The sequence below is a fragment of the Cibotium barometz genome, chromosome 6, assembly GCF_041138505.1.
Source record: "Cibotium barometz isolate CiBa-2024 chromosome 6, ASM4113850v1, whole genome shotgun sequence".
NCBI classification, from domain to species: Eukaryota; Viridiplantae; Streptophyta; class Polypodiopsida; order Cyatheales; family Cibotiaceae; genus Cibotium; species Cibotium barometz.
The window spans coordinates 51,771,950-51,798,618 of NC_141051.1; the positions used below are offsets into that span (position 1 = coordinate 51,771,950).

General features: G+C 47.4%; 1 protein-coding gene and 1 pseudogene across 4 annotated transcripts in view; one reads left to right on the top strand and one right to left on the bottom strand.

The window, feature by feature from the left end:
• SEC8 (subunit of exocyst complex 8) overlaps nt 1-26,669 on the top strand; it is a 144,213-nt gene that overhangs the window by 76,983 nt on the left and 40,561 nt on the right. Inside the window, exons 7-13 of one of the 4 annotated variants that reach the window (XM_086799697.1) lie at nt 12,655-12,838; nt 13,038-13,144; nt 13,253-13,346; nt 13,431-13,572; nt 13,692-13,855; nt 14,015-14,130; nt 15,806-15,876. In XM_086799697.1, coding sequence (XP_086655823.1) covers nt 12,655-12,838; nt 13,038-13,144; nt 13,253-13,346; nt 13,431-13,572; nt 13,692-13,855; nt 14,015-14,130; nt 15,806-15,876 — 878 coding nt within the window. Of the gene's footprint in view, nt 1-12,654; nt 12,839-13,037; nt 13,145-13,252; nt 13,573-13,691; nt 13,856-14,014; nt 14,131-15,805; nt 15,877-26,669 lie in introns of all 4 variants that reach the window. The other 3 variants (XM_086799698.1, XM_086799695.1, XM_086799696.1) reach the window with 3 other exon arrangements.
• Nucleotides 23,644-25,209, bottom strand: LOC147637855 (uncharacterized; annotated as a pseudogene).

Sequence of the window (26,669 nt, forward strand, 5' to 3'; positions counted from 1 at the left end):
CTTTTTGATGTTCTTCTTCATCACTTCTACCCATCCTTCGCGGGCCGCCTCCATTTTCCCCTCGATTGTGTAGGTGAGGGTTTTGGTGATCTCTTCTTTAATTGCCTCTTTGTCCACCTCAAGAGTCTCTCCTTCCTCCCGTGTGGACGATCGCGTAAGGATGCCACTTCGCCCTTCAAAAGGTTGATTTCCTCCTGCATGGCGAGCTTTTCCTTCCCCCACTCCTCTTGCATGGTAAGCTTCTCTTCCTTCCATATTTCGGCTTCGGCTTGCAGCTTCCCCATGCGCGTCAATAAGTCCTTCTTGATGGCGGTGATGGTGCTGTCCAGTGTCTTCTTCTGGTCCTTAATAAGATCCCTAAGGATATGATCAAGCTGGCTGATTTTGTCATCTACAGACCCTCCCATTGTAGAGGGAGGGAATGTTTGAAAGGAGTAGGTAAATATGTGGGAGAGAGAGAGAAGAAATGGATGAAATTCAAGTCCCCATTATGTTGCTGCCTTGGGGGCCTGAGCAAGGGCGGCTGGGTGACAGAGAGGCCTGGCGAAAGAGACGGGCTGAGAGGGGGCGACTGCAGGCGAAAAGTGACAGAGAGGCCTGACGAAAGAGACGGGCTGCACACAGAGGGGGGCGAATGCAGGCGAACAGTGACAGAGAGGCGCAGGCAGGCAGCGGGAGGGGTAGGCGCAGAGCGAAACGGAAGGGGGGGGCGCAGCGGGAGGGGGGGGCGCAGGCAGGCAGCGGGAGGGGAGAGCGAAGAGCGGGAGGGGTGGGCGCAGAGCGAAGCGGGAGGGGTGCAAGCGGGCAGTGAAGCGGGAGAGGGGGGGGCGCAGGCAAGCAAGCGGGCAGCGAAGCGGGAGGGGTGGGTGCAGCGGGAGGGGGGAGCGCAGGCAAGCAGCGAGAGAGAGAGAGAGAGAGAGAGAGAGAGAGAGAGAGAGAGAGAGAGATTTTATTAACGTCTTCCAAAAGACCGAACTCGGCCTATGAGACAAATCGGAGTACCTGTATGGGGTATCCTCTGTCATACCAACAAAATGAAAAAGTACTGAATAAAAAAGCTGAATCTGGGTGTGCAGGGGATGGAGCTCTATTACTAGGAGAATGCAAAGCTATATGCATGGAGTATACAATCATGATATGCAACCTAGCTAGCTCCATCCTGTACCATACTGGGGGTATAAAATGGTATACATCAGTGAAGGGGGTGTCCACAGCTCCCTGAAGAACATGCCTGTGTGTGCTCTGAAGCGAGCCAGTCGCTCCGCACCCTCTCTGTGAAACTGAGCTCTGATCTCTGAAGAGAGAGAGAGAGAAATGAAATGAAATGAAATGTTATATTAACGTCTTCAAAAGGCCATAATGACCTATGAGACCAAAAGTTACATCATGGTGGATCTGATACAATGTCTGGATAAAAAAACCCAGAAAAATGAAAAATAAAGATGATACTACTGGTACCTAGAAAATGAAACTGGAACTGGAATATAGCGAGGGGGGGGGGGGGTACGCTATGGAGGTGAGTGGAATATAGTGAAGGGATACAATATCATGTGGGACGGAGGGGTACACTATGGAGGTGCCTCCATCTCATAGTATGTGCCGCATCGGACACTGGTGGCGGATCTCCTCAATATCCTCTGTGGTCAGCACCCTGACTGGGTGTCCCGCATGCCTCGCAAGAATAATCCGAATCTGCCGCTGCAACCTCCGTCTATGCTGGGATGCCCCCCTCCGTAGTCGTGGGCGTCTGGACCACCCAAGCTCAATCGCACGATCAATCAGTGTACCCCTGGTGTGGGCGGTATCCATGTCCTGCTGCTGCTGTGGTCCATCTGGCACAGTGATGGCTGGACTAAAGAAATCTGTAATGTGCCTCTGAGTCTGGCTCTCTGTGTGCCTAAGCAGGCTATCTCTATGTCTCCGCAGCTCAAGCAAGAACAATCCCAAACACCTCTGGTCCTGGTACCCCATGACTCTGGAAAGTGGTCCAAAACCCTCTCTGAATAAACAGTGGAAACGACCACGTATCTCATAGTATGCAGTACAATGGCATATATAATGCAGCTCTGTCTCTGGCTCCCCATGGCATACTCGGCATATCCTGGCCTCAGCTGGTATACCTCTATATCGGCCAATCTCAATCTCAAGCTGGTGTGAGGATGTGCGAATCTGACCAATAGCACATCGTACTGCGAGCGAGAGAGAGAGAGAGAGAGAGAGAGAGAGAGGAGAGAGAGAGAGAGAGAGAGAGAGAGAGGGAGGGAGGGAGGGAGGGAGGGAGGGAGGGAGGGGGGGGGGAGGGGGAGGGGGGAGGGGGAGGGGGAGGGGGAGGGGGGCGATAGTAGACGGCGAGCAGGTACGAAGAGAGAGAGAGAGAGAGAGAGAGGGAGAGAGAGAGGGAGGCGACAGCAGGGGAGAGCAGGGGCGAGCGAATAGGCGGGCGGCGAGCAGGGAGAGCAGCAGGGGGGGGGGAGAGAGAGAGAGAGAGAGAGAGAGAGAGAGAGAGAGAGAGAGAGAGAGAGATATTAACGTCTACGAGAGGCCAAAGTCGGCCTATGAGACAAAAAATAATACAACTGTGTTCTTCCGGTCATTGGAAGAAAAGAAAGAAAAGAAAAAGTGTGCATGTGTTTGGATACAACCATGAATCATCATGGATCGGTGGAGCCCATATACAAACAATATAAGGGGGGGTGGGGATGTGGATGGAGTGCTAAGGCAAGATGCATCTCTATATGCTGAAGGGCTAGTACAAGCATGCTATGCAGATCTATGTCTAACACCATCCAGTGCCATAAGAGGGATATAGGATATCATACATCGCCGATGCTGAGGCTGTGAATGGCGTGAACATGTACCCTGAGTCTGAATGAAAGCGAGCTACCCTCTCCTGTGTCTCCATCTGGTGTCTCATTCGGATAGCTGCTCTCTCTCAGTGACGGAGTCGGGGTGCTCTATGTCCAGTCTGTCTAGGTCTCCTCCTGGCTCTCAATTCCTCTGCTCTCTGTGCGGTCACCCCACGTGGTACATCAGCTGGCACTGGCATAGCTCTCTGGAAGAAATCTGTGAGCTGGGACTGTCTCCCACCTCTAGTGGGAGCGGGTGTCTGGAGGAGTCTCTCTCGAGAACTATGAAGCTCTAGTAGTAGTTTGCCAAGCTGTCGCTGGTCCGAGGCCTCCATCAACTGATGTAGTGAAGAGTGCTCCTCAAACAATCCTGCATATCTATCTCTGACCCCGTGGTGGGCTCTACATCTACATACAAAGTGATCCTCAGTCTCCACCTCCTCGTAGCACAATCTGCATATCCGCTCAGCTCTGGGAACCCGTGCCGCTCTCCCAGCCTCTATCTCTAGTTGATGTGATGAGACTCGTAGCTGTCCAATAGCAACGCGAGAGCTGTGTGGCATGTATACATCCATGTACCGCGGTCGATGTATAAACCCATCCCCTGAGATGCTCATAAAGTGGTCTCTGTAATACAGCATCTTCGGTGGTAGTGGGCTCTCTGGTGCTGTGCATGTCTCCTGTATGTAGTGCTACCATATGTCCTGTCTCATCACTCTGTTCCTCTCATTGAGAGAGAGGTAACCCCGTGGAGCAGATTGATCATACTGAAAAGGTGGCAACCGCTCAGTGTCTATCCCATGATGTGAGAACCACTGTAGCATCTGTGCATACCAAGATCCAGTGTGTCCAGCCTCGGCCAGCTGTCTGGATGCCTCAAAAGCTCGGCGGGATAATCTCTCCGTGGGCATCTCCCTCATCCTGTATATAAAGGAGATCGTCTGGAACAATGCCTCCACTGCCATAGGTGGTGCAGCAAACTCAGCTCGAACAATGTCGTGCGGGACGGATGGTTTGTTGCGTATCATCCTCGAGAGCATCGAGATCTGTGGTCTCTCCAGCTGTACCCATGTGGAGGCTGCAAGCCCTGGTGCCCAAACCGTTGCTGCATACATCAAGGCTGGTGTCACTAATGTATCAACGAGCCACCCCTTCGTGCGGGGTTCCTGAAAATGTGCCTGATGACAGTGACGCTCAAGGCCAGCAAGAGCTGCATACCCCCGGGTCACTCTGTCTCGGACTGCCTGAGCCATGGAGAAGCGTCCAGCTGAGCTAGTAAATGTGATGCCAAGGTAAACATAAGAGCTCACCACCTCGACCCGCCCTCCTGCTAATGTGAGAGTAGTGTGGCTCCTGACTGCGGGTGAGGTGTGGAAGATCATAACCTTGGTTTTCCCAAGGTTCACTGTGAGCCCCTGCTGTGCGCAGAAGTCATCAAGAGCCACAAGGTGTCTTTAGAGCCCAACCTGCGTGTCGGATACCAAGACGATGTCATCAGCATAAAGCATAACATGGACAGTAATACCTGATAGCTCAACCCCAGAGCCTCCTCCCTGTGTGATGTAATCGACCACCTCATCAATATAGAGCCCAAAGAGCGTGGGGGAGAGCGGGCACCCCTGCTTCACACCAATGGTGCTAGCAGCTCTGCCTCCAAAACTGCCCCGTATAGTTTGGCCAATATATGGCCAATCATGATGGTCCTGTTGTTCCCGGGGTCTAGTACATCTCCTGCTTTATGGATTGGCACAATAGTGTGCGTCGTCCACTCAGCCGGAAACCCCTCTGACAGAGCTCTGTTGAAGAGATGAGCAAGAAATGGTGCCAATGTATCAATAGCATAGATGAGATGCTCTCCCTGTAATCCTGTATGATCTGTCGCCCGTCCATGTTGGAGTCGGCATATGGCCCTCCTAACCATAGGTGGGGTGAAGAAGGTGGAGACTGTGCAGCATGGCTCTGTGGGCTGTGGTATAGGGGGCTGTGCAGGCACATCATAAAGTCTCTCTGCATATGTCTGCCAGGTCTGAGGATCGGTAATAGGTGTGTGTGTGTGTGAGAGAGAGAGAGAGAGAGAGAGAGAGAGAGAGAGAGAGAGTTATATTAACGTCTACGGAAGACCCCAAGGGCTTGTGAGACCAAAAGTAATAAAATGGTACCATGGATATACGTAGCCATGGAAAACTGAAAGAAAAAGTAAAATGAAAACATCTGACAGTACATGTGATCAACAGATGATCCTGTGTAGAGTGAGATATGCTGTGATCAGCTAATGACGATTCCCGCCTCGGCCAGAACCGATCTGATGGTGGAGTGAATGTCAGGCCTTTGTGATGGGAGCATGTCATGTCAGTGGAGAACCTGACAAATCTGTCTCTGTGTGGTGGAGGGATTTGATGCTTTGGGTTGGGGACGTCTGGATCGCAAAATGGATTGAGCTCTCTTGCTAAGAACTCCTCAGGGGCGTGGAGTTGGAGCGTGGGTACGGGTGGTGGGCATTGATGTCGTAGTAGAGGAACTGTTGTGGTCAGTGGATTCCGATGTGGATGTATGTACCACAAAGAAATCTGTGATGGCTCTCTGTGAGGTGTCCTGTCGGAGCCGGGGCTTTCTCTTAGCATGCTGCCTTAACACTACATCCCTGTGTCGTTTGAGCTCCATCAAGTACATGCCCAGGCACCTCTGATCCTCAAATTGTATCACCTGTGTGAGTGGTCGGAACCCCTCTTGGAAGTGGCAGTGGAATGTCCCCATATCTCGTAGTAAGCTGGGCAACTGAACATATAATGGGCCTAATCCTCTACTGCTCTTGTGGTGCATACTGTGCATGTCCTCTCCTCATGTGGGATATCCTCAGCTTTGCTAGTCTCTACTCTTAGGCGGTGGGAGGATACCCTGAGCTGGCCGATCGTGATACGCATAGCATGTGACATGTGTATCTGTATGTATCCCGGGATCTCAAAGAATCCATCCTTGGAGAGTCTCAAGAAGTGATCTCTGTAGAGCTCACACTTCTTACCAATATTTTACTAAGACACCCATGCCTGGTGTATGTGTAGCCGGAGTAGATCTAACCGGATGATCCGGTTGACCTCCTGTCGTGAGAGGTCAAGGTAGGGGCAATCCATGCTATACTGAAACGGGGGGAGACAGTCCATCTGTATGCCATGTGTACGAAACCACTCGACTACCTCAGAGTACCATGCATGTGTCGGTAATGTGTGTGTGTGTGTGAGAGAGAGAGAGAGAAAGAAAAGAACAGTGCCTCGTTGGCTGGTCCATACCTTACAAGAGAGCAAGCTCTCCGCTCCTTTGCATAGCACGACATGGGCTGGTTCTAGAATTGCAAGAGAAAATGCAGATGTGTTGTGCGTGAGTAGTCTATGTGACATAGATGAGCTAGCTTCATTTGAGGAAGCCAAGGAAGTTGAACATTGGCAAGAAGCCATGCAACAAGAGATTGATGTAATCCAAAAATATTGCACTTGGGATCTTGTGGACTTGCCACTAGGCAAGAAGCCAATTGGTACGAAGTGGGTGTACAAGCCAATTGGTACAAAGTGGGTGTACAAGGTTAAGAGAGTCTACTGGTACCATTGACAGGTACAAAGCAAGTCTAGTTGCCAAAGGCTATGCCGAACAGAAAGGCATAGATTATGATGAGACATTTGCATTGACTTCCAGGTTGTCCACTATTAGATGTGTTGTTGCAGTGGCTGTCCATCATGGATGGAAAGTGCATCAATTAGACATCAAGACAGCTTTTCTCAATGGGGACTTGCAGGAAGATGTTTATGTGAGTTAGCCCATTGGTTTTGTGATGCCGACGAGGCTAAAGTGTTTAAGCTTAGGGAAGCACTGTATGGTCTCAAACAAGCTCCCAGAGCTTGGTATGAGAAAATACATTCTTATTTGGCCAGCTAGGGCATCCATAATAGTCCAACAGAAAGCACACGCTATGTAAAAGAGCATCATGGGATTTTACTTGTGGTCATTCTTTATGTGGATGACATGTTGCTGACTGGGAATGATGAGGATGCAATTTCAGCTTTCAAAGCTGAATTATGGACATCATTTGAGATGTGAGACTTGGGTCTATTGCACTATTATTTGGGCATCAAGTTTGTGTAGACGGATGAAGGCATTGTTCTTCTTCAATCCGCGTACAAAGCACATGGAGATACATTATCACTTTGTCAGAGAGGCTTCATGTAGGGGAGATCACTTTGACCTATTGCTCTACACAGGATAACATTGTGGTAGACATGTTTACGAAGGCATTGCCTAGAGAGAAGTTTGACGCATCTGCCACCTTGCATAGGTTCACATATTTCATATAGGGGGGATTTGAAGGGATATGCAGATTTATAGTGTCACATGTGAACAAAAGCTAACTTCAAGGGCACTTTTATCCCATTGGGTTCTTCCCCTTGGACACCTAATGTGGAAGGACACTTAAACTAGGGCTTTTGTTATAACTTGTACTTTGTACTTCATATCATTTATGTGAACATTCCTGCAAGTTCTTGTCCCACTCACTCTACAGCTCGTTTTTGCTTCCTCTGTGTGTGTGATAGCTTTCTTTGCCCTATAAACCCTATCATTAGCTTCGTGAGAGCCAACAAGTCTCATCATGCGAATGATAGGAGAGACAATAGCAAGCACATGATGAACCTGTTCCTAGAATTAAAGTCTGAGAGCAACCTATACTTGCACTAGAAAGTGACTGTGCCCAATGCACCCACTCGTCACTCATCACAAGCTGCCTCAATGCATTCTTGTACTCATCCAACCGCTCCAACATCAAGAAGTTATAGGGAAAACATGTGTCGGATGTCCAGCTCGTGCATTCTGATAGGGTCGTCCAGATCAAGTAGTGGGACATGGTTACTCCCATGAATACCCTGGGTTGGTGAACAGCTCACACCTATCTGGTCCAAGCTCCTGAAAAGGGGAAACAGGGCTGGAAAAAGGGTGCCCAGAATCGGGCACACCTTTCGATGGGTAAACAAGGCGAACCCTACATCTCTTGTTGGCCAGCCCTACATCCCTAGTCGGCCAGCCTTGAACCACTATATAAAGGGGGCTAGGGATCAGTCAAAGGCATCTAAACCTCCCACAAGTGTGTGCATCCTCCAGTCAGCCCTGTGGGCAAGCAAGGGAGAGAAATGCAGCCAAGACCAGGGTGGTGCAGAGCAGCCAAGGCAAACGTGGCCTGAAAAAGCATCTGAAGGTTAACACAAGTCCAGTTTGCCCTCCTAGAGAGCGGCGATCCGTTCCTAATAGCTTGGGCAGCTAAACACAAGTCAACAGTGTCTTCTCCTTGGAGAAAACGCAGATGTAAGGTCAGTTCTCAATTCAGGGCAGATTCAGCCTTCCGACCCAGCGTATCCATGGCCCCCTTTTTTGGTTGTTGTTAGTGCTACAAATGTATATGGGCGCATACATAACCGACTCATTAAACTCTTATCCTAATGACTCCTACAAGGATTTACAGCTCTTTAATAAGTGCCGGTGCTCTTTTTTACATCATTTACGTATTACAAGTGGATTACATGTTGTGTGTGGAACTTGCACATTGACTTGACCCTAAGTCCTAGATGGTGTGTAGCGACTTGTCCGTGGACAACGGTGCACAACTTGCTTAGTGCCCATCGAGAAGTATCCTTAGTGTACTGAATGTAGCATTATGTCGACATGGCACCCTAGTACAATGAGTGCATGTGACATCCCCTTGTGCTTAACTTATTGGTGGGGCTAGTTGTAGAGCTCTTGTGCCTATGTCATAGTTGTTCGTGTACGGTCGTACGATATGGTACGGTACGATATCATACGGGAACTACCGTATGAAATTTTGGAATACGATATGGTAAAGTACGGTTAAAAAAAAACTTATAAATTTATGGATTATCAATTTGAAAGGATAGAGAGCTCGGCTTGAAAAAAGCAATGGGAGCTTGAGCTTGAGAGCTTGAAACTTGTGATGGAGAGAAGGTCCTAAACCTCTATTGAAGACATACCAATTGGCACATCCTCTTGCGATGAAGAGCATGATATTAGAAAGTGAAGATTTTCCACCCAACACAGTCGGCAGATGAGAAGAATATTCTTGTAGAGGCCTTGAAGCCAAAGCAACACCACTGAAGCCAAAGATTCTCCACCTACGGTAGATGGCAATTGTAAAGACTCTTCCTTAGAGACTTGATTGGAAATTTTCTCTGTTTGTGCTTATGTCTTGATGCAATTCCACACTCTTGGTGTGTGCTCAACTCGAGAAACGAAAAAAGCTGAGATGCACACTCATGCATCTTTGTCACACTCAGCCACTGGCTCTGAAGAAGTCTCCTCTTCGGACTCCTCCTCCAATGTCCTCGACAATTCTTCACAATGTGCTCCATGGAGTACACCTAGAACATTGACTGGCTAGCCACTTGGCTCGAAACTCCTCTTGGGGCACTCCACCCTAGAAATGTTGTTATCCTCCATGGCCTTGACAACTCCGTCTTTAGGAATCTCCTTGTCCCTTTGCTACTAGACTTTCTACCTACATCTTAAGGGTTGTAGCCTTCTGACATATCACATGGACGGAGTATGTGCACGTGCTTTTAAGGACAGTTTCAAACCATGCACAGAACGCTTAACTTGCATCAAGACACTATGCGTAAAGTATACCTTGTTTGCATGAGGCTTGAGTGGAAGCTTCTAGAAACAGGCCAGGTAGTTGATTACCTTTTCACCGTGCTTCTGTGCAAAGGGCTTCCATTACCACTTTAACTCAGGGTTGTAATCCATGGGTACAAACTGCTTCAGGACTGCCTTGCAGAAATCCTCCTAGCAAGTCATGACGTGGTGCCAAAGGTGGTCTTCCCGCAATAAGAGAGTAGCATTGGTCAATGCCTCACGAACCAAATGAAGCTGAAACACATTGGAACCACTTGCCACTACTACCAATGTGGTAGCCATCTCCTAGGTCTAGTTGGTTAGTGTTCATCTTCTTGTTGAACTTGGGAGACTTTAGAAGCTTCAACAACTGAGTTCGTTCCACAAGGCATGGACGAGGAACTTGGCAATTGAGTAGTCCTGCGACATTGTGTTGATGAAGGAGAACGGGAACTGTTTGGAGAGTCTGGTGGAGAGAGACTCCGTGAAGGAGATTGTCAAGGATGGGAGTGAGGTCTTTCCTGCCGACCGACAGAATTATCGGAGTGACTATTGCTAGACCGAAAGCAATGCTCATCGAGTTGCTCAACGAGTCGCACAACGAGAGTTGGCTGCTTGGCTCAAAGTCCTCGCCTTGTTGCAAATGATTACCCTGAACTGACACCACATCTGTAATGGTAGATGACCTGAGTGCCATGTCCATTTGGTGGAGGTGGTTGGACAGGACTGCAAGTTGTTGGGCCATTCAGGCCATCATAGATGTGAGTTGGATAGGATTGCAAGTTGCTGGGCTAGGGACAATGGATCTATGAGAGAACCCAAATAAAAACTTTCATCAAACCCAACCTTGTGCACTCCTGGAATCTAGGGGTTCTACCCTATTCAAGCAGTCAACACACATGGTTGTCAGAAAAGAAAAAATTTACAGGTTCCCTAGTCTAGCCCTAGGCTCTAAAGCTAAATTGGCGGTCGTGCCCAACTGTTGAGAGTGTCCACGTATTCCACTGGTTGAGCTTGGCGATGACCTCGCCGTTTAAAGTATACCTTGTTTGCATTTCAGAACCACTATGCATAAATCTAGATGAAGCAAGGTTAGATTCTGATCCTGATATCAATTGTAAAGCTCTTGGGCCTATGTGCTAGGGTTTCAGAAATAGAGAGGGAAGAGTGCAAGGGAACACAAGCAGTCCTAAATTTAATGTTTGTATTATGTACAATGAATATGTTTACAACCCAAGCACCTCTAAATCTAATGTTTGTATTATGTCCAGTCGGCTAGTGCTACTGTTGTTGGGCCTGTAGAGGATACCCCATGACTTGTATTAATGCGGTTGGTTTTGTCCTTTTGAGGATAAAGCTCTTGGAGCACAGCTCGAGCTTGGCGATTCTGAAAGTTCCCTACAACTTTCTGAGAACAAGTAAACATGTTTGGTGGTGTTGCATTTCTCATTCTGATAACAATGGAATCTTCCATAGCCCAACATTGAATACTGGCACATTGGTGCGTTTTTTGGCTCAATTTCAATTAGGAAAAAGCAAGGAAATTGTTTTTTTGGCATAAGGAGAAGCAAAGGATCCAAAACAAGAAGAAATCAGGTGTAGGAAGTTTGATTTTGGGTTTTCTTTGATTTCATCTTTGCTTGATCTTTTCATTTTTACTTTGATTGAATAGAGTGAATTTTTTAAAACTTATTTTTCAGTTTAGTAGAATTAACTATAGATAGAATTAGGAAAGTTTAGGTTTAGAGAATGTTCTTCATTGAGGCCTTAAATTGGGGTCATCAACATGATGGGAGTTCCACAAAAAAATGAGGAGTCACCCGAGCTCTTCTAGTGTCAAGGTCTTTTGGATGTTCCTAGATAGCTTTGTCGTTCGCCCGATGGAATATGGAACAAGAACTATAAAGACCAAGAACATCATTCACTGATGGATACAAAGATGGGAGATCCTTGCGTACATGTGAAGATAAGATTGAGTTCAAGAAGGCAGCATTTTCTGATTCTGGTGCAAAAAGACTGTCCAAGAGTTGACACGATACAAGAAAGATCCAACATTGTTGACGGCAGCTTGTTCGAACGCAGTGCTAATGTGACACACCTCCGTGAATTACAAGCAGACATGGCAGCCACTGCCAATCAGGTTTTTCCCACACGTTGTCACACTGATGCAGTTCTTCCTCCAATGGGTTGTGCAATTGTTCGCCAGATATTGAGGACCATGTAGTGAGTCTGTTGCTGTTTTCTGGACTTCTCTAAGGCCTTTGATTTAGTATTGATATCATAGCGTTTGAGGCGCCTGCAAGAGCTTCATTTTCCATTGAAGTAGATATGGGGCGTGATGGCACTATATGAGTCTGCAATTGAATGAATATGAGCACGAGATATATCAGGTCCGGGCATCAACACTATTGAGGTTAAACAGGGCTGTCCATTCTCTCTAACTCTATGAATGTACATTGATGAGCTTTGAGAGGTCATTGACAGGTTGAGGCACAAGATCTAGGGTCGCCTGGACAGTCGTGCCTATTCTTGTGAATGCAGGTGATGTAGTCCTCATTTCAGATTTAGCAGAGGGGCTACGGAGAGTCGGAGACATCTTGAAGCACTTCAATCTTTTTGTGATGAGGGGTATCTCACAGCGAACCTTGGTAAAATCGAGATGGTGATTTGTAATACCTCATATCAGGTTGCAGCCAGAGTTTCTCTTTTATTGTGGTGATCCGGTTGAGCTGTTCACTTCATATGTCTACTTAGAGATTACTTTTATTAGTCCTATTTTAACTCAGAGTCTGGATACCCAGGTCCGTTTGGTGGGAGATATGGTGGCTAAACTCTCTCTAGCAGGATGTGCACATTGATAGTTATTTAAGTCTTGCTGGAACTTACATGCTCTTTATTTGGACATTTATGTCTAGATGGGGCTTTTTACCTGAAGTCGGTTAAAAACAGTTTTTCACTTGGTTACTCCAATTAGGAATGCTGTTTTGATACTTTTTCTTTGCCCTCATCATGCTTGCTAAGTGATGCGGTAGTGTATTTTGCTCCTCTGACCATCAACTTATCAGGTGACCAATATACTGACAATACATATCAATTATGAAAACCAAAGTTTCATGCCAGTCTGTGGTTGTTTCTTTGATTGTTTCAGCTCATCTGTAGATGGGAGGGAGGATGAGGGCTCTCAAGCTGGAGACAATCTTGATGGTAGCATGTCCGAAGGTGTTTCTGGCATGAATGCCAATGGCATTGGTGATGGTGTGGTCAAGGAGAGTAGGCATTCCAGAAGTGGGTTGCCGAATTGGCTTGCTGACTCCACTCCAAACGAGTTCATTGTAAGCATTTGCACATCTTGGAGAAGCAAATTCTCAAGTTATTGTGGAAGAAAGTTGTGTTTGTAAACTCCCTGTCCAATATTGTGGGGGTTGTGCTATACGTGCCTTCAATTCTAATTTCTAAATCTTTAATACAAAAAAAGCAATGCAACATGGTGACTTTCACAAGATACCGTGATCCATACACTTTCTGGCGCAGGATCTGATGACTAAAAATGAAGCTCCTTTGCATGTCAAGTACTTACAAACCATGGTAGAATGCCTTGCGCTACTTGGAAAAATTGCTGCTGCTGGGGCTATACTAAGGTACAATATATCACATGCTTTTGAGTACAGGCTGCTGTCTATTAAGTTAGAAGTGAAATGCTTCATGGTTGAGCATCTGATCATTTTTGTTACTTCTAAATGCAACAGTCAGAAATTGAGACCTACAATCCATGAATTGATAACAGCAGAGATCAAAGCTCGCGCTGCAGCAATTGATGCCTCTAGGCCGCGGCTTGATCAGGTATTGAAAACAGTTTTCACTGGGTCAAAAACGAGCAGGCATGTTGGTGGTGTGGGTACTAGTTTCAAAGAACCATTATCACAGAATGGAAACTGCTTGAAAGGGAGCACGGCAACAAGGCGACCAGCAGGTGCTGTTATGCCTTCCATGGGTCCAATGGGTGTGGGGCAAGCTGCTGCTCAAGATCTTTTAGAGTCTATCTTGGGGCATGTCTCTCAGGTTTTAGGTAATGTCCTGTTTACATTAAGAATACTTGTCATCATGCTGATGTTTATGATGTGCAGTTTGTATGTTTGTTTTTTGGTAATTGAGGTCTTGAACATGCTATTTATTACAAACTGGCAGAAAATCATGTCATTGTTGGGGAAATGATGGAGGCTAAGTCCGTAATCCAAAATGATGCAAGTTCTCCAAGGAGAGCCAATGGAGACTTGAGCTGGCATGCTGATCCAGACATAGCACGTGAAACTGGCGGATACAGCTTGTCATTTGCATTGACTGTTATACAGGTATTTTCTACAGGTGTTTGGAATGCCTTCTGAATTGATGCCAGGTCTGCCTCCAAAACTAAGGAGACTGCAAAGAGATTTTTGGACCATCCATGTTGTGTCAGCTTGTCAAGATGTGCGTTCATGGTTTCCATTTGATACCATATTCTTTCTCTTCAGAGCGAATGCCAACAACTTATATGTGACATCCTTCGGGCCACTCCAGATGCTGCAACAGCAGATGCTGCAGTCCAAACTGCAAGACTTGCAAGCAAGTTACCTGGGAAAGACTCAAGGTAGTTTCTTTAGAAGAATGCAATTCTAAGTGAGTAGCTTTCAAGTACTGCATGTGTCACAAGGCTCAGAAGCTGTGTCATGGTGTAAGTAGCAACATGGGCAGGAGCTGCGGTTTCATATGCCAGTTAAGAAATCAGAAAGTTAATCTTGCCATGTGAGATTTTTCTGTTGCTTTCAAAGGAAGGCCCTAGAGGTATTCTGTTTTTTGGCTGGGTGCAAAAATAAAAGATTCTAAGCTGCAAAAGACGCATACTTAAAGGATTGGATGAGAGAATAGGAGTGAGAGCTATGGGCCAGGCAGACTGGGCGACTCCACATTGGACCATATGTTTACACCTAGGGCTATTTTAAGGAAGCAAAGCACTAAGGGCAGAGATTGTAATGTTGCTTTGTGGATTTCTGGCAAACCTTTGACAGTCCCAAATCAATAGACTCGGCAGCTGGAAGTAGAGGAGCTAGTTATCTTGGCCATTGACATTAGATGAACAAGTCAATGGCTAAGTGTAGAGTGCACGTAATCAAGGAAATTCCTGAGTTCATACAAAGCGTATGGATTGGGGATGCCTGTTCTCCTCTACATGCTTTGGACTCTATGGAGATTTTCTAGTACAGTGACACATCTTGCATGAAACTGCACCAACCCTTGGCTGCGATGATGTGAGTGGGGATGTCAGCAAGTAGTCTATGCTATGCATGGAGTTGATGATTTGAAGTTTTTTTGGGTAGATTCTGGAGTGAAGATCACAGTTCAGTTTTTGTTAGGTTACTGTTTGGACTCTACATAGATGAACTATTTGATTTTGTGGAATTTGTAGAGACGTGACTTCTGTCCCCTTTTTTATGGGCATGATGGGTACTTCTATTGCACTCTCTAAAAGTGGCTGCATCAGCATTTAGATGGTCTTTTACACTAGCCAGTTTACTTGCACAGGGAGTCCTTACAAACAATAAAGAGCTAGCGGAGACTGTAGGAGCATATACACTTTTTTCAGCTCCCAAATTTTCCATGAACAATTTCAGCTGATTCGAACCAAGGCACTCCTTTTCCTTTTCTGCCCTTGGCAAAGTATGGTGCACTCTTCTGGGTGGACTTCCCTCAGGTAGAGTGGAGCGAAATAGAGAGACTACATATTATGGTGCTGTTGGACCTAATGTGCAGACTTACCTGCAGTAAATCCTCCATCCCATATCACATTATCTTAGCTCAGTTTGCAGCTTGCCCAATGCACATAGATGAAGCGGAATGCGTACTGAGGATCCATCACATCTCAGAGACCATTGCTTGCCTGATCTTCCTCTAAGCAATCAGCTGCTCAGGGCCTATTCACCAGAGTCCTTTGCCAAGGCAGCTTCTAGTTAGGCAATAAAGAATTGATATCATATATGCCCAGGAAAACTGCAGAAAATTTTTATGAGCCAAATTTCAGCAGAACTAGTACCTTAAAATGTTGAGAACTTGACTGTAGATGTAAAGTGAGTGGATAAGGTAAGGGTACTTCAGATACATCCAGCATTTTCGTCATCTTTCTGATGAACACTTCACATCTATCCAGCATTTTCTCAAATTTTCTTATGAGTGGGCTGTGTTTTGTAGTCTTGTGGAAGTATAATAAGTCTCAACTTTTCCTATAATTTCATTCTTGTAGTTGAATGCCTTGGTTTTCTGAATTGCAGCAGCAATGGGTCTCTAGAAGAGGGACTGTCATTTGCTTTCCGTTTCACAGATACAGTCTTCTCGACCATTGGTACTTTTTTGAGCTTTTGTTTGACTCATTTTTTTTTAAATAATAAAGAAACTGAGTTTATGACTGCTTGGCAATTGGGTAGTGAAAGCTTAACAGTTCAAGCAACAACTGCTAAAAAAAGCACCTCAAATGACAGTGTGAACCTTTTTATGGATGTAGAAGGCTATCTTGCTATGAGGAATGATATCATGTTTTGGGTGGGATTTGCATAGCGTTGGATTTTGAGAGTGTGTGCGTGCACACGTGTGCATGTGTGTTTTCTCTCTCTCTCTCTCTCTCCTCTCTCTGGGAATGACGCCCAACCACACCCATCACAGATCTTCACATCCGGCACACTTATGCACAATCACTTAACCATATTCGCAATCAGCCTCCACTCCCACACCCGCCCCACTACATCCACTTTCTTCACATCAACCATGGTGGAAAAGGCCATCCGGAAACTTCCAAACAGCCGCTCCTAGGATCATGAGGGGGTTAGATCGGAGAACCTATCACATGCAGCCGACACCCTTGCACCCCTGTTGGCTTACATGTTTAACAGGGCACTGGCGGAAGGCTTTCCCCACACTTGGTCATCACACATCATCTCACCCACACACAAAGCTGGGGACACTATGGAGCCCAATAACTACAGGACCATCATGATCAGCCATACCTTGGCCAAACTATATGGATCCGTGCTGGAGACAGCTCAACTCATTAGTAGAGAGAGAGGGGCATAGAGCACAAGGCCAGGCAGGGTTCACACAGACTTCTCCTCCCTGGATCACATCTTCACACTCAGGAGCCTCATTGAGCAAGCCAAGGCTGATGGCCGGTGCCTCTACTGTTGCTTTGTGGATTTCTGCAATGCCTTTGATACGGTGCCACGTGATTGCCTACTACAGTGTCTACAGATTCTTGGGGTTCCATCAGACATGATTTGGGGCATTATTGCTTCAAATGAATTGGTGGTTGAGAGGGTGAGATGTGGAGGATTCTCAAAGGAGATATCTAGTAGTATTGAGGTGAAACAGGGCTGCCCACTATCCCCCACCCTCTTCAGGCTATACATCGATGAGTGAGATCTTACACTTTATTGACATAGCGGGAGGTGGAGGGGCATCCCTAGAAGGCATACTTGTGTCTATTCTTTTATATGCTGATGATAATAGTGCTTATTGCAGACTCACAGGAGGGACTACAGAAGCACATGGATGCCCTACAGGGCTTGTTTGCAGAGGGTCTTGATGGTTAACCTTGGGAAGACCAAGTTCATGTGCTTCTTTACTTTCCCTAGTGTGAGGAAACATTCAGAGATCACCTACATGGGCAGCCGAGTGGAGGAAGCAGACTCATGTGTCTACGTGGGGGTCACTTTCACGAGCTCCGGCAGCTGCTTCTCCACGAGAGACATGCATCCCAGGATAGATTGACTAGGGGATGCCCTCCTAGAGAGACAGTGCCACCAGACAACTTCCTAGGGCTGGCTTTTTGACACACTAGTGACTTTGGTGATGATGCACGCATCCCCATTCTGGGCACTAGGCTTATCAGTGGCAGATTGGTAGCACATAGAGCGTCCACAGATTGTGAGGCTATCCAGATTGATATGCAGCAAACCATCTGTCCCTCACCATATCATTTGGATAGAGTTTGCTACAGCACCTATGGTGATAGAGGTCTTATCCCAGACTGTCATGTACATACAGAGGATACTGGCAATGGATTCGTCATGGTTACCATACCTGGCAACTGCAGTCTTGTCAGGTGATAACGGAGAGAGGGGTGCATCCATCCTGGTATGCATTTGTCTTCACATGGTTTACCACACACGGGCTACAGATGGGCCGACTATCCCCATTTCAATACGCCCTAGACTCCCCCTACACCAGGCTCACACATGTGGATAGGAACCGGGTAATTAAATATGAGTTGCTACAGTTACACATTTGAGATACACGGATTACCCTAGGGGAGCCTCCACCACCCAAGATGCAGTTCTACAGTGACCATTTTCTGAGGCTTACAGAGGAGGGATTCATACAAAGGCCAGGGTACGTGAATATTTTCATGTCACATGCCATGAGGATAGCACTTGGTCAGCTCAGGGTCTCATCCCATAGGCTCGAGATTGAGGTTGGCAGAGTAGCAGGGATCCCTAGAGAGAGTAGACTTTGTAGATTGTGCCATGGAGGAGTAGAGTTTGAGGAGCATTATATTTGTTAGTGCCCGGTGTATTATGAGATCAGGGGGAGATTCCATTGCCTATTCAGAGAGGGGTTTGGGCTATTATCTTGGGTTATGGAGTATCCAGATCAGCGTTGTCTCAGACTTTTCCTGTTGGAGATATCCCACGACACAGAGAGTTACTATTCAGAGATCCTCAACCCTGCACCCATCTCAGTCTACCATCACCAGTTTTTTCCGCCCACAGGAGGACGACACTCAGACGGATGAGGCCACCACAGTAGTGACGAGGGGCCCACCATCTCGCCTCTCGATTGGAGTTACCCTGCCTCCTGCCACGGCACTTCAGAGATCCAGACGGCCTCACCCTCGTGGACCTAGAGCATCCCAAGCTCACCAACCCTAGATTGATGAGATGCTCACCCGCCACCGGGCATTAGTAGCTGCTACCTCACCCTAGCTTTTCCTTGGCCCTGCAGATCTAGGGGACCTCCTCGTCCCAATGCTGGACATCTTTTATGGACCCCTACCACACATCGGTGGATAGCTCCCTCTCCACACTCACACCCCCATATCATCAGGCTTAGCTCAATGGCTCGGCCCCTTCGCACATGGCGCCAGTACAGTGGACTACCTGAAGGGCTCTCTCTTTGATACCACTCATCCTAAACTTCACCATCGCGCCTCGCCCTATTGGAGTCGTAACCGACCATGTGTATCTAGTCTTTGTAAAGAAAGGATTTTAGTGTGCACATACATATGGGGATGGGCCTAGGCACATGGGGGCTTAGGGACATTTGCACATATGTTGAGGAGAGCATATGGGGCCTTAGGAATATAAAAGGCACCATCGCTAGGATATTGTACCCTTTTGATACCTTTTATCATGATATGACATCTTGTCTTCTTGGAGCTTATGCCCAAGCTTCCATGGCCTTCTTGGCTATGGCCTTAGGATGGTAACCTACACCCATGCCTACTCCATGCTTTGAGTATTGCTTTTGGATGGTGACGTACACCCATGTTGTCATTCCATGTCTTGAGTGGCCAACCTTCTTGTATTGGTATCAAAGCTCTTGGCTTAGATCCTTTCTTAGGGAGTGATAAGATGATAATCATTTTCGGACTATTCTTAATCCAGTTTTCACAATGTGTTTTCTTGATCATGATTAGTGATAATCATTTTCAGATTACTGTTAATCCAATTTTTCAGAATGCATTTTCTCGATTATGATTAGTATTAATCATTTTCGGAATTGATTTTTACATAATTTTTAGATTTGCTAATTTCTTGACTTGAGAAGATTAGCAATAAAATGTATTAATTATTTTCAAATTTGTATTAACCACTGTTTTCAATATCTTAATCTACTTTACTGTTTGGTTTCCTTCTTGATCTTGATTTCTTGATTTTTTTTGATTTTCGAAATTAGGATTTACAAAAGTTTCAACAATCAATTTTGAGTAATTTCTTGCATTATCTTGCTTAGGGAGCATACTTTTTCAAAGATTAATCCTTAGAGTCCTTTGCCCGTCCATGCTGTAGGCGGCGGATAGCTTCCTTTACCATCGAGTGGGTAAAGAAGCTAGCTGTGGTAGGTCGAGGCTCGTGTGGCTGAGGTATAGGTGGTTGCTGTGGGGCGTGGTATAGGCCCTCTGCATATGTGTGCCGTGTCTGTGGGTCTGCAATGGGTGTCGGTGTCCGGGGTTGTCTGAAGTGCCGCCATGAGATAGGGCTATCTCTACTCATGAAGAAATAGAAGATCTCTAGCTCCTGTATCTCTGCGAAGGCCCGCCTTTTGCGGCGAGTAAGTCTCCTCATCTCTCTCCTCGACTCCTGCTCTGTGATGGCTCCCAAGGCTCTCTGTATGCGGAGCCGTGAGTATAGGGCTTTGCACTCGTCATCATACCATCTGTTTTGGGGCATAGTCCCAGATCTTGCAGGCTCTCCTGAGTGGACACGATGTGGGAAGCTTTGTAATGCAGCCGTGTGTAGGAGTGATGCCAGCTGGGCTGTTATGGTATCCATAGGTGCCAGGGGATCCATGAGTAGGAGCCCATCCTCTACTCTGCCAGTGTATATGTCTGCCATGTCATGTGTGAAGTAGATGGTAGTGTGTGGCGTCGGTATGTGGGGGGCTGGTGATACTGGTGATCCGGCTAGTGAAAATGCCAAGTATGTATGATCTGCCTCAATAGGACGAGGTGGGATACAGAATGAGGTGACAAGCTGTGATGCCTCCAAAGACCCCATAATGGAGTCCACCACCGTGCTCCGGTCTGTGTATGACCCCCATGTGGGAAGCATGTCCGCCCTCCTGATCCCGGCCACTGTAGCATCCCGTTATCATGTCCTCTGTAATGACATAGGAGGATCCTGATGGAGGAAAGTAACATAGGGCTATGTATATAACCCTGTCCTGTGAGAGCTGTAAGCTGATCCACATGTATTTGGCCTCTGGATCCTGTGCTACCACTCTGAGTCTCCCCTGTAGCTCCCGTCTGAATAGAACTGCTACTCCCCCCGACCCTCTCGAGGTACCCTGGTGTGTGGTCCTCCTGTATGCTGACTTCCACTGGAATCCCTCTACTCGAGGTAGCCCTCTCTCTGGGCTCTGATGTATCTGTGTCAGGAGTATGATGTCTCTCCCCACCATCACATGCTCGAGTCGTCCAGGCTGCACCCATAGTGAACCATTACAGTTGCATACTGCCATGTGTATCTCTGTCAGTGGCCTGGTCTGTGTCCCATAGGCCCCGAACTGCTAATCCCTAGGCTGGCCATCAATGATGACCCGACCATCTCGATAGAAGGCCTTCTTGCCTTCTCTCCTCGCGTGTAAGACTCGTGGCATGCAAGCTCTCCTATGCTCTAGCTGCATCCTCGTGAGATCATCATCCAAGAAAATAGGAGCTCCCTCTAAGCCTCGTAGTATGACCCTCTTCCTCATGAAGGAGACCCTCTCTGTCTCTCCTGCAAACTGTAGGATGAGGGCTCGCTTGCGTGTTGAGTCTTTCCCGCCTCTCGATGCTTTGGTGAAGGGGAGAGGGTCCTCTTCCTTGTAGCCTAGCTTCATGCATAGAAGCTGTCCATCTTTCTCGGGAGTGGAGTTGGGTGTCTCGGCTATACCTGTGACTGGAATGTTGAGGCGGCGGGCATGCCTCATCTTCTCCTCCTCAATGGTGGTGTGAATGATTTGATGTTCTTCCCTTTGAGTCTCCTCCCTCACTTCTTTGCGGATGTTCTTCTTCACCACCTGAACCCATCGTGACTGCTTGGCTTCGAGTTTTCCCTCCATGTCCTTTGTGATCTCTTCTTTGATGGCCGTGAGAGTGTTCTCATTGATCTCCCCTTCTGCCTTCCCAGTGTTCTTGACGGCTACCAGTTCCACTTTCAATGCACTCACCTCCTCCTTGAGTGCTGTGTTCTCTTGTTCAAGGTCCCTGACCCTTGCTTCGAGGGTCATGATGTGCCGGTGTAGTTTGTTCTCCACCTCATTGAGGTTGGAATCGGATGTTCTCCTTGATTAGTGCTTTCATTGCGGTCTCGAGGGCCTCGAGTTTCTCTTGGCGACTTGGGGCCATTCCTCGAGATTACTCTGCAGCTCTTCCCACAGGCAGGGAGGAGAGAGAGAGAGAGAGAGAGAGTTATGTTGCTGCCTTGGGGGCGTGAGCACGCCGAGCGGAAATGCAAACGAGCCAGCATAGTGAGCCGGCCCAGGCGGGAGAGAGGCGAACAGTGAAGCGACGGGCGAACAGCGAATAGTGAGAGAGGGGGCGGCGGAAGCACAGAGAGAGAGAGAGAGAGAGATATTAACGTCTACGAGAGGCCAAAGTCGGCCTATGAGACAAAAAATAATACAATTGTGTTCTTCCGGTCATCGGAAGAAAAGAAAAAGAAAGAAAAGTGTGCATGTGTTTTGATACAATTGTGAATCATCATGGATCGGTGGAGCCCATATACAAACAATATAAAGGGCGATGGGGATGTGGATGGAGTGCTAAGGCAAGATGCATCTCTATATGTTGAAGGGGTAGTACAAGCATGCTATGCAGATCTATGTCTACCTCCATCCAGTGCCATAAGAGGGATATAAGATATCATACAACGCCGATGCTGAGGCTGAGAGTGGCGTGAACATGTACCCTGAGTCTGAATGAAAGCGAGCTAGCCTCTCCTGTGTCTCCATCTGGTGTCTCATCCGGATAGCTGCTATCTCTGGGTGACGGAGTCGGGGTGCTCTGTGTCCAGTCTGTCTAGGTCTCCTCCTGGCTCTCAATTCCTCTGCTCTCTGTGCGGTCACCCCATGTGGTACATCAGTTGGCACTGGCATAGCTCTCTGGAAGAAATCTGTGAGCTGGGACTGTCTCCCACCCCTAGTGGGAGCGGGTGTCTGGAGGAGTCTCTCTCGAGAACTATGAAGCTCTAGAAGTAGTTTGCCAAGCTGAAGTCTCCATCAACTGATGTAGTGAAGAGTGCTCCTCAAACAATCCTGCATAACTATCTCTGACCCCGTGGTGGGCTCTACATCTACATACTAAGTGATCCTCAGTCTCCACCTCCTCGCGGCACGACTTGCCCTCTTTTGATATGTTAACTTGCGAACTCTTTCTTTAGCAGCATATGCAGGATTGCTAGAAATGGCAAATGGAGCAAGCCTCCAAAGCACCTTCTTCTGCAGTTGCCACATTATCTCCTGCTCCTCCAGCCCCGCTTACTACCACAAACGCTGTTTAGCTTTTACATTGTATGCATCCTATGCCATCCATGGTATTTGATGCTAAGCAGGAGAGTGAGAGCGATGTTGCACAGAAAAGCATCATTTGAGCTTATGGCTCGGCACCGCGAAACATTTCACTATTGAAACGAAATGATGCTGAACGATTTATTTTGAAACAAAGCGTTTCAACAGGAGGTAGGTGGACAGTGAAACGTTGGACCGAAACGATCATATACATAATATGTGAAGGTACTGGCCAATAGTTATAAGATGATATTAGCATATTTATCACCGGTAAACAAAGAAGACATACAAAAGAGAAGAGAAAAGAACAAATAGAATGAAAGAAGGAAAATGTTATATTAACGTCTTCAAAAGGCCAAAGTGACCTATGAGACGAAAGTTACAACCATGTGACATCTGATACACTATTTGGAAAAGAAAAGAAATAACTGAAGGTAAGTATCTAGCCCTACAATACATCAGTAGGGAGCATCCGGAGGCAGCAACTAGGGAGAGTGGGAAGCTAATGCTACTAGTCAAAATGGGGTACATGAGTACATGGATACATGAATACATGAATATGGGGGAATACAAAAGTGACAGTGAGTACAACAGTATATGGCTGGAGTGGTAATCATCCTAGGAGCTCTAGCATTCAAGAAAGAAAGCTGTATTAACGTCTACTAGAGGCCGAACTCGACCTATGAGACAAATCAATGTACAACTGTCAATGTCTTCTGGATGTCCAGAAAAAAAGAGAGGACAAAATGAACATGAAATAAACTATGAAAGTAGTGAGCTAGTGGGGCGGTGTGATGGATGGAGCACTACTGCAAGAGGCTCAGTATGCAACCTATATGCGCAGGGTATACAAGAATGCAATGCAGATTTGTCTAGCTCCAACCAATACCATAATGGGGGTGTAATATGTGATACATAGGCGATGGCGAGGCAAAAATACCTCGGAGCATGATCTCCGGGTGCGAGTGTAAGTGAGCTAGCCGCTCTTGGGAATGGTGCTGATGTCGAGCCCGTATCTCTGTGATCTCCCTCTGATGTAGTCTGGGAGTCTGGTAGCCTGGTGCTCTCGGTCTCCGTCTGGCTCGGAGGTCCGTAGTGCGCTGAAGTGTAACCCCCTCCTGTGTCAGAATAGGCACTGGGATAGATCTCTGGAAGCAATCAGTGAGCTGGAGCTGTCGCCCACCTCTCCCTGTGGTATGAGTCCGTAGCAGTGTCTCTCTATGGCGTTGTGTCTCTAGCAAGAACTGGCCAAATCTGCGCTGGTCTGTGGACTCCATGATTTCACGGAGTGAGGGATGTCCACTGAAGATGGTGGTGTATCTCTCTCTAATGTTACTATATGCTCTGCATCTGCATACATAATGTTCCTCACTCTCAACCTCCTCTTGGCATAGTTTGCATGTCCTCTCTGCTTTGGGGATCCGTGCTACCCTACCTGCCTCAATCTCAAGCTGGTGTGATGATACTCTGAGTTGGCCAAACACCACTCGGGCACTGTGAGGCATGTACACATCCATGTATCCAGGTCTCTGTATGAATCCATCCGTTGAGATACGCATAAACTGATCTCTGTAGTATAGCATCTTTGGCGGTAGAGGCTGACTGGGTGTAATCCAAGTCTCTTGAGTGTATCGCTGCCATAAATCCTACTGAAGGACTCTGTTCCTCTCACTGTGAGAGAGCTGGATGTGTGGTGCATGTATATCATACTGGAAAGGTGGCAAGTGATCTATGTCAAGACCATGCTGAGTGAGCCACTGTATCATCTGTGAATACCATGATCTCCTATCTCCACTCTCTGCGAGCTGCTTGGACGCCACAAACGCTCTATGTGAGAGTAGATCTGATGGCATATCTCTGATCCTCTGTATGAAGCAGATCGTTTGGAAGAGGGCCTCTACTAGCATAAGAGGTGCAGCAAACTCCGTCCAGACAATGTCATGTGGGACGGAGGGTTTGCTGCGGATCATCCGTGAGAGCATGAGAATATGAGGCCTCTCTATCTGAGACCATGTGGAGGTGGCGAGCCCAGGTGCCCATACTGGTGCAGCATACATCAAAGCAGGGGTGACTAATGTGTCAAACAACCACCCCTTCGTGCGGGGCTCTTGGAAGTGTGCGTGGTGACATTGTCTCTCTAGCATGGCCAGAGCTACACACCCTCGTGTGAGTCTATCCCTGGCTGCCTGTGCCATAGTAAATCTTCCTGGCAGAGTCGTAAATGTAATCCCCAGGTACACATATGAGTCTACCACCTCTACCTGGAAAATCATGGCCTTGGTTTTCCCAAGGTTCACTGTAAGCCCCCTCTGTGTGCACAAGTCATCGAGTGCATGGAGATGGTGCTGTAGTCCCATCCGCGACTCAGAGCCCAGAATAATATCATCTGCATATAGCATAATGTGGACTGTGGTACCTGAGATGTCTACTCCGTCCCCACCACCGTGACTAATGAAGTCAGCCACCTAATCGATGTATAGCCCATATAGTGTAGGAGAGAGTGGGCATCCTTGCTTCACACGTATGGTGCTAGCAATAACATCAGATAGCCCCCCGGGGCATCGTACGTGCCCGAAGACCTGCTCATATAAAGCATAGATGCCCCAAACCATCTCTGATGGGATCCCCAATGATTGTAGGCGTTGAAAGAGTCTCTCTCGTGGCACCGTGTCAAATGCTTTGCGGAAATCCACAAAGCAACAGTATAATCTCTTCTCTCGCGCCCTAGTCTGGTCAATCATACAAATATATGGTCAATAGTGGAAAAAGCTCGTCGGAATCCAGCCTGCCCTGGTGCTCGCAGTCCCTCCTTCTTTGCATATGAGCTCAACTCTGCCTCGAGCACTGCGCCGTAAAGTTTGGCCAATGTTTGATCAGTCATGATAGTCCTGTAGTTGCTGGGGTCTAGCATGTCTCCCGCTTTAACGAGATGGTGTCGCGCTCCCAGCTCAAGTAAGTGATGACCATATCTTGTGTTATATGTCCTCTGACACCCTACAAGCTCCCGTGTCTTCCACCTCTAGTGTGTGCATCACCTCGGGGTGCTCGAAATCATAAATGTCGCACTGTCGGCTCTGTGTCCGTGCATTGAAGTCCCCCATAAGGAGGACTTCCCCTAAGTTGGAGTAGTGTATGATCTCATCTGAAAGGGCTGCATATGGTGACTCTCCCAATGGCCCTGTGTCCTCTTCCTCGCCTCTACTCTCATCCTCTGCTGTCATGGCATATCTCGATCCTCTAGGAGAGAAGTAGCATAGAGCAATGTATAACACCCTGTCTGCTGAGAGCTGCAGTCTAATCCACATGTATCTAGCCTCCTGGTCACGTGCTACCACCTATAGGCGCTCTTGTAGCTCTTGCTTGAAGAGTACCGGTATACCTCTAGATCCTCTCGATGTGCTCTGTCGTGTGGTCCCCGTGTATGTAAACTCCCACTAATAGCCCTCTACTTTGGGTAGCCCCCTCTCTGGGCTCTGGTGCGTCTCTGTAAGTAGTATGATGTCCCGTCCCTCCATGACCTCCTCCATCCTCCGAGGATGTGTCCAAAGTGCTCCATTGCAGTTCCAAACTGCTGTGTGTATCTGTGAATCTGGATCCTCCATACTCGATGTCCCATAGGCCGCCTGGCGCTAATCGGTGGCCTTTCCATTGATGATGACACGGCCATCGCGATAGAATGCTCTCTTGCCCTCTTTCCGGGCCTGTAGGACTCTCGGCATGCATGTTTTCCTGTGTTCTATCTGCATCCTTGTAAGGTCGTCATCCAAATAGATGGGATCTCCTTGTAATCCTGGTAGAATCACCCTCTTCCTCATGAAGGTGACCCTCTCTGTCTCTCCTTCAAACTGTAGGATGAGGGCTCGCTTGCGTGTTGAG